General features: G+C 42.7%; 1 protein-coding gene across 1 annotated transcript in view; it reads right to left on the reverse strand.

The window, feature by feature from the left end:
- ALMS1 (ALMS1 centrosome and basal body associated protein) overlaps nt 1–1,675 on the reverse strand; it is a 68,014-nt gene extending 66,339 nt beyond the window's left edge. The window contains 1 exon segment of the mRNA XM_087935708.1: nt 1,510–1,675. Coding sequence (XP_087791834.1) covers nt 1,510–1,545 — 36 coding nt within the window. The 5' untranslated portion in view covers nt 1,546–1,675.
- Between the last annotated feature and the right edge of the window lie 8,754 nt (nt 1,676–10,429).

Consider the following 10,429-nt stretch of genomic DNA (forward strand, 5'->3'; position numbering starts at 1 on the left):
CTAATTCACTAAATGTACTGTACTTACGACCACAATTAAGCCCAGAATTTCTGTCGCTAAGAGAGGCATTAAGCGACTTTTGCCCCATTGACCGACTTTTCTTTAGTTTAGTTTACTTTATTGTCACTGCACCTCGCACAACAAAATTAACTACCATCTTCCATGTACATTATGACTATGAAAATAAAACACAAACACACATCCTTCACATTCGATATCTGTTGAATTGAAAACCCGTGATATTGTATTAATATTGCACTATGCAGTAGAATTCAATAGAGTTACCGCCCTGGGATAGAAGCTGTTTTTCAGCCTATTTGTCCTTGTTTTTATTATCCTGTACCGTCTGCCAGATGGTAATAGTTCAAAACAGGGGTGCCCAGGATGAGATGGATATTTGAGGATGTTTTGAACTTTCTTAAGGCAGCGGGAGCTATAAAGCTCTTCCAAAGAGGGGAGAGGGCAACCCATGATCTTCTGGGCAATGACATTAAACCCTCTGGAGCGTTGTCATATCTGCCACTGTGCAATTGGCAAACCCTACAGAGGTGCAGTAAGTTAAGATACTCTCTATGGTGCAGCGGTAGAAGGTCACCAGCAGTTTTTCATTCAGTTGTTGTTTTACGAGAAGTCTCATGTAGTCTAATCTCTGCTGGGCCCTTTTGACCAGGGTTGCAATGTGAGCCCCCCAGGTCAGGTCCTCTTTTAGGGTAACACCCAGAAACTTAAAACTGGCCACTGGCTCCCCTCGGTCTCCCTTGATAAGCAAGGGCTGGATTTCTGACTTGTTCCTTCTATATAGTCCACTATCGTCTCCTTGGTCTTCTTGGTGTTGAGGACCAAGTTGTTGTCTCCACACCACATGAGGTCCTCCTCATCTCGGTAGGAAGACTCATCCCCCCCTGGAGATGAGTCCCACCACTGTTGTATCACCTGCAAACGTAGTAATTTGCTCCAGTTAACTGACTCACCGCAGCCGATATAAGTTCGTAACACCGTTGTTAAGCGAATCTGGCTTCCCCATTGCTTGTCCCCATGGTGTGACCCCCGCCCCACAGGATATGGCGACCGTCGTACATGCGAGTCCAGTTGCCGAGCGTCCAAATCCAAGCGATGCTCTTAGCAACAGTGTTACTCACTTAACAACCGCAGGGATTCACTTAAGAACAGTTGCCAAAAAAAAAAAAGAAAGTTGTAAAAAAAAAACCTGGCAAAGAAAAGCTCCCTTAACAAATGTCTCACTTAGTAACATAGTAACTGGGCTCCATTGTGGTCGTAAGTCGAGGACTCCCTGTAATGGGGGGGACTTTCAGGAAAGGGGGTTAAAGGGGAGGATTTAAACTTTTTCAACGTCAAAGTGTCCTTGCAAAAGGTGGGGGAAGGGCTTGAACGGGGTCCCCGGGCAAAGAGGACCCACAAGGAGAAATATGGGGAGGAGGGGCTGGAGACCAAAGACCACCCCCCCCCGACCCCACAGACCACCGTGCAGCTCCCCTCCTTCCTACTCACAGGCACCTGGCTGCTCCCCTGAGAAGTCGCTTCCATGGTTTCGGGGTGCCGGAGGGTGGGGGGAAAAAGAGACGACCGAGAAGGAGGGGGGGGGGCTGCAAGACGAGGGAGCCCCAAGTCCCGCGCGCGCCTCACTCGGCGTCCGGAGGGAAAGTCGATGTGCGCATGCGCTGCGCCCGATCGCTGCCTGGTTGTTAGGGACTCGCTCTAAGGAGAAGAGGCGGGGCGAGGCGGGGCGAGGCGGGGCTCCTCCCTCCCCGCGGCGCTCTCGCGCCTTCCGACCGTTGGGGACGGGGCGGAGCCAAGTCAACTCGGCTTCGTTTGGGGGCGGGGGCGAATGGACTCAAGGCAGGGACGCCCGCCTCCGGTTTTGATTGGGCAAGCGCTACGAGGGCGGGGTTTTGGAGAGGCGCGCCTGGAGGTGGGCTTTTTTTCTTTTTTTTCTGCTTGAGTGGGGAGACACTCCTCGCTTCCCGCCCGCTCTCGCTCATCCCCGCGGAAGGTGGGGAAGTAGAGAGGCGGAAGGGTTAAAAAGAAAAAAGACCCGGATGAAAGCCGCTCTTTCATCCTCTCCCTCCTCCTCCCCCTTCCCCGTTAGGAATGACTGCGCCCAGCTTTGGAGGCTCCATTAGAGACACTTTAGTTTTCTCTCTTATTTATTTTATGTAGCATATGGGATCTGTACAAAGATCATGCGATGACTGATGTAAATATGTGAGTTTAAATAAAGCATCAGCAAACACAAAGACATTATATATGCTATATGCTTTATTTAAACTCACAATTGTACATCAGTGATTGCATGACCTGGGTAATATGTGTGTGTGTGTATGTATATATGTGTATATATGTATATGTATATACGTATATATGTAGATAGATAGATATTCTTAAGTTTTCGCGGGTACTTACATGTATGGTATTCCGCTTTGTTTGGGTATTTTCCCACGTCATTATAGTTGTGCTTTTAAAGTTGTAGCAACGTTTCGGCAGAATCTCATATATATATTAAAATTTATATATGTGTATGTATATGTGTGTGTGTGTTGAAAGAGAGGTCATGCAATCACTAATATACAAATTGTTTAAAGTTTAATTAAAGCATATATATGCTTTGTTTAAACTTTATACATACACAATGCTTTAAACATATATATATATATATATATATATATATATATATATATATATGTGTGTGTGTGTATATGTATATGTATATATACACACACATACATACACACACACACACACACACATACACACAAAAATATAAAGGGAACACTTAAACAACACAATGTAACTCCAAGTCAATCACACTTCTGTGAAATCAAACTGTCCACTTAGGTAGCAACACTGATTGACAATCCATGTCACATGCTGTTGTGCAAATGGAATAGACAACAGGTGGAAAGCAGAGGCAGGTAGCAAGACATTCCCAATAAAGGAGCGGTTCTGCAGGTGGTGACCACAGACCACTTCTCAGTTCCTATGCTTTCTGGCTGATAGTTTGGTCACTCTTGAATGCTTGCGGTGCTTTCACTCTAGTGGCAGCATGAGACGGAGTCTACAACCCACACAAGTGGCTCAGGTAGTGCAGTTCATCCAGGACGGCACATCAATGCGAGCTGTAGCAAGAAGGTTTGCTGTGTCTGTCAGCGTAGTGTCCAGAGCACGGAGGTGCTACCAGGAGACAGGCCAGTACATCAGGAGACGTGGAGGAGGCCGTAGGAGGGCAACAACCCAGCAACAGTTGTGCTTTTAAAGTTGTAGCAACGTTTTGGCAGAATCTCATCTGCCATCATCAGGCTTCTGTATAGTGTTCGTCTGTGTATATGTATGTATACATATACATATATGCATATGCATACATAGATACATACATAGATACATAGGTACATAGATACATATATGTATGTATATATATATACACACACACATACACACATATATATATAATGTATCTATAAAAGTTGAAATTCACACAAATCATGCAATCACTAATATACAAATTAAGTTTAAATAAAGCATATATATGCTTTATTCATACACAGACACACAGACACACAGACAGACATACATATCTATCTATATATCTATCAATATCTATTCAGCATATCTATGCTTTAAACGTTAAAGTTACATTTGTATATCAGTGATTGCATGACCTACCTACCTCCCGCCCCCTCTCTCTCTTTCTCTCTTTTTCTCTCTCTCTCTCTCTCTGCGTAGAAGGGAGTGGGGCTTGTAGAGAGGAAGAGGAGGACTGTGGGGTCTTTGATGTTCTCTGAGCTTGGTTGTTTTCTTGCAGACGTTTCATGAGCCCACAAGGTAATATCATCAGTACTAGAAGTGAAGGGAACAGAGAGCTGTTCTAGCACTGATGGTATTACCTAGTTGGGTAATGAAACATCCCCCCAAGAAAGCAACCAAGCTCAAGACAGAATAGCTTCTGGGATCTGATCCAGCAAAGCCCGCCTTTATGTGTTTTTTAAGCCAGGATGTAAATCAAACTCGCTTAAGACACGGCAGCTGGCCGGGACTCACGCCAGGCCTTCCAGCAAGCCAAGATATTAACTAGAAGATCCTTGTTTGAAGCAGCTAATTAATCTCTGCAAAGCAACAAGAAGAAGAAATGAGCCAATTTGGTGGTGTGGTTGGCACCAGGCTAGACACCTGGGAGGTTTGGGAGTTGTGCTGTTTTAAGCACAAAGCCAGCTAAGAGACTTGGGCCAGCCCAATTCTCGTAGCCCTCGGAAGCAGGCAATAACAGCTCACTTCCGGGAAAAAAAAAATTGCCAGAAAATTTGCAGCGGCCTAGAGCCAAGACTGACTGGAAGGCAGATTTTTTTAAAATGCCACAAAATTATTTACATAGTGCATTATATAGAATAGAAATAGAATAGAATAGAATTGAATTGAATTGAATTGAATTAAAATAGAATCAGAATAGCATAACATAGCATAAAATAGAATAGAATTAGAACAGAATAGAATAGAATAGAATAGAATAGAATAGAATAGAATAGAATAGAATAGAATAGAACAGAACAGAATTAGAAAAGCATAGCATAGCATTGAATAGAATAGAAATAGAACAGAATAGAACAGAACAGAAATACAGGGATAGAATAGAAATAGAATAGAATGAAATAGAATAGATTTAAAATAAAAATAGAACAGAATAGAATAGAATAGAATAGAATAGACTGAATAAATAGAACAGAATAGAATAGAACAGAATAGAACAGAATAGAATAGAATAGAATAGAATAGAATGAATAAATAGAATAGAACAGAACAGAACAGAACAGAACAGAATAGAATAGAACAGAATAGAATAGAAAATTGAATGGAACAGAACGGAACAGAACAGAACAGAACAGAATAGAATAGAATAGAACAGAACAGAATAGAATGAATAATTAGAATAGAATAGAATAGAACAGAACAGAATAGAATAGAACAGAATAGAATAGAAAATTGAATGGAACAGAACGGAACGGAACAGAACAGATTAGAATAGAATAGAATAGAATAGAATAGAATAGAATAGAATAGAATAGAATAGAATTAGCATAGCATAGCATAGCATAGCATAGCATAGCATAGCATAGAATTCTTTATTGGTCAGGTGTGATTGGGCACACAAGGAATTTGTCGGTGCACTGATCTAGAAGACTGGAAACAAGAGGCTTACAAGTATTTATCTAGTGCTATTTTGGGGTTATGTTTTTTTTTTAAATGATCTTACGCTGTTGGTGAAATCAGATTTTCCAAAATCCCTTTATCCCTTCATTTGTTTGTTCGTTCATTTAACTCTAACTTCTAAACATTCAACAAATATTTTCTAGCTATTTATGTCTACGTGGAACGTATTTCTCTTGTGAATAATTTTTATTTCTCTAATTCAGCTTGACATTTGATGCACCAGGTTAAATTGTTGTTGCGCTCGGTAACATGTAACATTTTGTTTAATTTCATTTGCAGCTTTTTTCTGTTAATAAAGGAGCTATACATTTTTTAAAAAGACTGTTAGATTTCTCTCCTCTTTGGGAGACCGTTGCTGATTTTTTTAAAAAAATGTTGTTTTTTGAACAAGAAGGAAAAATAGCCCGTTTTGTAACAGGAGCAGAACAGATGAGATGCAGAAATTAATTGCATGATTAAGAGGTTCATAATCAATTTTGCCTTGGTGGATCTCCAGGAAAACAAATCTGGAGAATCTGGAAAAAATAAAATTGGGGGAAAAAAACAAAACTCTACCTTAAGGGTAGCTGTGACATAATAATAGCTAAGATTAGCCTTTATTTTTAAAGCGGGGAGATAAACCACCTTCGATTCCTGGCTAGGAAACGTTCTAAGCATTTAATAAAAATTGGATGGCTCTGTTGGCACCTGAGGCAGGTAGTCCTTGACTTACGACCACAATTGTTTTGCACTTACGACCACCACCTTTCCATAGTGGAAACCAACATTTCCACCGCTAAGTGTTTCAATGAGTTTCACCCCATTTTATGATCTTTCTTGCCACTGTCATTAAGTGAATTACCACGGTTATTAAATTAGCGACACGGCTGTTAAGCGAATCCAGCTTCCCTACCGACTGGGCTAGTCAGAAGATCGAAAAAAGGGGATTGCATCTCACACACACACACACACCAGGACATTGCAACCGTCATAAGTACATGCCAGTTGCCAAGCATCTGAATTTTGATCACGTGACCCTAAGGCTGCTTGCAACAGGGAGGACTGGCTGTAAGGCCCTTTTTTCAGTGCTCTTGTAACTTAGAACGGTCACTAAATGAACTGTGTTGCAAGTCGAGGATTACCTGTACTGTAAGATCTTAGCACAAAAATTGATGGACTGTAGATCAGGGGTCACCAACCTTTTGGACCTCAGGGACCACCAAACTCATAATTTTAGATCCCAGGGACCACTAACTGGTTCTGTGGGCGTGGCCTAATTTGTGGGTGTGTCTTGGTGGTCATGTGACTGGCTGGGCATGGCTTGTAGGTAAATATTGCAAATATTTATATAAATATTGGTTTTTTTTATAAAAGAGCAACTTTTACCCAAAATCAGGCAAAGCAGGCAGGCAGATTGAGTTGCTCACAGAATCACAGATTCATTCAGAGATCTATCTATCTTCCATTGGCTAGCTCAGTCTGTCACATAAAATTTGCTTGCAAGCAAACTCACAAAATTAACTGACAACACACCATGTATGTAAATATTGCATTTTTTTTATTTAAAAAAAAGCAACTTTTATCCAAAATCAGACAAAGCAGGCAGATTGAGTTGCTCACAGAATCATTCAGTGATTTATCTATCTGCCATCAGCTAGCTCAGTCTCTCAAATTTGCTTGCCTTGAGTCTGCACTGAATTTGCTTGCAAGCAAAACTTCAGTCCTAAGGGAGGTTCGGCTGTGCTTAGCTAGAAAGCAAGAAACCCAAACCATTTCCTGCTTCCTAGCTAATCTAAATCTCCCGGCAAAGCAGAACAGATGATGGTCGGAAAAAGGAAAAATAGCAACTTAGCAGGCAAGGTTAGTAGGTTAAAACATATGAAGAATGGTTGCAGGAACTGGGTATGTCTAGTCGAAGGATGAAAAGGACTAGGGAGGGGTGACGTGATACCAGAGTTTCGATATTTGAGTGGCTGCCCCAAAGAAGAGGGTTGGGTCAGCTTATTCTCCAATGCACCTCGGTGTAAAACAAGAAGCAACAGATGGAAATTTTTTCAAGTAGAGAACACTCACTAAATTCCTTGTGTATCGATCACACTTGGCCAATAAAGAATTCTATTCTGTTCCATTCCATTCCATTCTCTTATATCCTACATTGCATTATTCTTCTCTTCTCCCTCCGTCCCATCCATCTTTCTATTCTATTCTATTCTTCGGTGTGTTAAGTCCGGGAGATCGGTCCCGGGTAGATCGGGTCGCATAGAGACGCGAGACTCAAAGTGCACATTCAGCTCTTTATTGAATATACAGTTCAGTCCAGGACCTGCGAACCGTTTGGCTTTATTCAGCCGGCCGGCGGCTCGGCGGCCAATGGCAGCGCTTTGAATTTCCTGTGATCGGCTCGGCCAATCGCGGTAGATTCTTAGCGCGCCAATCACAGTTGTTTACTTAACCAATTGGGTTGCGGTCCGCGTGGACCAATCAGAACTCAGGATTTGGAGAATGTTAATGTAGAACACTGTGTTCCTATTCTAGTCTATTATTCTGTATTCTATTCTATTCCTGAATTCTATTCTATTCTATCCTATTCTATTCCATTGTATTCTTGAATTCTATTCTATTCCTGAATTCTATTCTATTCTATTCCTGAATTCTATTCTATTCTATTCCTGAATTCTATTCTATTCTATCCTATTCTATTCCATTCTATTCATTCTATTCCTGAATTCTATTCTATTCCTGAACTCTATTCTATTCTACCCTTCTGTATTCCTATTCTATTTGTGAATTCTTATTCGATTCTATCCTTCTGTATTCCTACTCTATTAACTATCCTACCCTATCCTAAACCGTTCTAAGTCAACCTGCAATCATCCATCCAGCCTGGAGCTGGGTGGGGTAGGAGGTTTCTGGGGCCTTCCAGAACACAATTTTCATGGGTACAGGTATGCAGGTGTTTGGGTCTTTTCCCGTGTAAAGCTTTGTTCGCACAAGCACGAAGCCAAAAGCACCAGCCTGAAGATGGCAAGTGGGACCTCACTGAAACGTAGCCAAGATGCTCTCAATCTTACATGGGAAAAGACCCAAACATGTCAAGACCTGCATACCTGTACCCGTGAAAATCTACAAATATATCTATATCTATATCTATATCTATATCTATATCTATATCTATATCTACATCTATCTCTCTCTCTCTCTCTCTCTCTCTCTCTCTCTCTCTCTCTATATATCCCCCCACCCAATCAGAACACAGCCAAGCCCCCACCCAATCAAGTCCCACCCCCACTGGCAGTTAAAAGGAGGAAGCAGCTGCAATCTCCATTACTCTGAGAAGCACAGAGCCGGAGACAGAAGCCTGAAGATGATGAATGAGACTTCATCGAAACGTTGCCTAGATACTTTGAATCTTACGCGGGAGAAAACCCGAACAACCAAAGATATATATATATATATATATATATATATACCCTGTTTCTCCAACAATACAGCCTCCCCCAGTAGGAAGTCCCAGCATGTTTTATAGGCATGAAATGAAATTAAGCCCCTCCCCCCAAATTAAGGCCTATATCAAAACATGCGAAATGGGGGGGGGGGGAATGGGCGGGGCTTGCCATTAGGAAGTACTTTTGTTGCACACCCGGATATGGTGCTGCCTGCGTTGACCCCGATACCAAGTGCCCCACCAACGCCGAGGTCAACATCCAAGCCGTCGCCGCCCGCCTGCCCAAAGATGCAAAGGGGGGGAATTAAGTCACCCCCCCAAAAAAGACAGCCTAGCCATTTTGGGGGGGGCTCAAAAATAAATAAATAAAGACCCGGCCTTATTATATGAGAAACACGGTATATATATATATATATATATATAAAATTTGCCTGTTATGCAATCCCTGTTTGCTCGTGGCAGTGTGTTGGCAAGAGCCTATTTTAGATCTTGCCATGTGATGGCATTGCTGGAGAAAGGAAGGAAAATATTCAGTCCAATTCAGGGATTCAGCGGTTATAAAATCAGCCGCTTGGCAGCTTCAAACAGGCTGCCCTTTCCTTGTGTGGGCCGGGCATAAAAATAAAAGAGATATCTGTAAAGTAATGAGGGCGAGGGAAGGCTGCTTTAGCTCTGGGGAGGGGACTGGGAGGAACGGGAATCCCGGCCCTTTGCACACACACACACACAAAAATAATCCACCAAACCTTTGCGTAAGCTTGCAAAAGACCCAAAGCACAATTGTTTGGCGTGTTTTTAAGCGCAGAAATGTTTTTCCCCCTTTCCCCAAAAGCAGAAAGGCGGCATATGCCTTGTCATCCCTTCCCGAGTGACAGCTACATTCCCAGAGAAGTGCACAAAAAATAAACCCAGGTAGTCCTCGACGTACCACCGCTCACTTAGCGGTCGTTCCAAGTTCCAACGGCAAAGTCAACGGGGAAGCCGGGTTTGCGTCATGACTGTGTCACTCACTCAAAACCCCCGCAGCGATTCTCTTCTCAGGGTAAAAAAAACAACAACCGGGGTCAGACTCCCTTCGCAAATGTCTCGCTTAGCAAATGTCTCGCTTAGCAACTAGAAAGGCTGGGCCTCCATTTTAGTCGTAAGCCAAGGACTACCTGGAATCTCTGCACATTTGGGGAGCGGGTTTGTTTTGTGATGCTCATACGCCGTGACTAGGGGTGGGATTCTACCGGTTTGGACCATTTTGGACCGGTTCTCCCGAACCGGACATTAAATTTATATCTCTTTTTGCTAACAAATGAAATTTAATGTAGAGAAAAGGAAAGTCCTACACTTAGGCAGGAAAAACCAAAAGGACCCATATAGACTGGGTGAAACCAGGCTCAGTAGCAGGAACTGGGAGGGGGATCTTGGAGTCCGAGTGGACAACCAGCTAAATAGGAGCCAGCAGTGTGTAGCAGCAGCCAAAAAAGCCAACGCAATCCTAAGTTGCTTTAACAGAGGGATACAATCGCGATCAAAGGAGGTACTAATACCACTCTATAAAGCCTTAGTAAGGCCACACCTAGAGTTCTGTTCACCACACTATAAAAAAAGATGCTGAGGCTCTAGAAAGAGTGCAGTGAAGAGCAACCAGGATGATGAGGGGACTGGAGACTAAAACATACGATGAACGGTTGCAGGAACTGGGCCTGGCTAGTCTGGAGAAGAGAAGGACCAGGGGAGACAGGAGAGCATCTTCCAATATCTGAGGGGCTGCCCCAGAGAGGAGGAGGAAGGGGGTCA

This window comes from Pseudonaja textilis, chromosome 6, assembly GCF_049901715.1.
Source record: "Pseudonaja textilis isolate UNSWEBS1 chromosome 6, rPseTex1.2, whole genome shotgun sequence".
In the NCBI taxonomy this organism is placed as follows: Eukaryota; Metazoa; Chordata; class Lepidosauria; order Squamata; family Elapidae; genus Pseudonaja; species Pseudonaja textilis.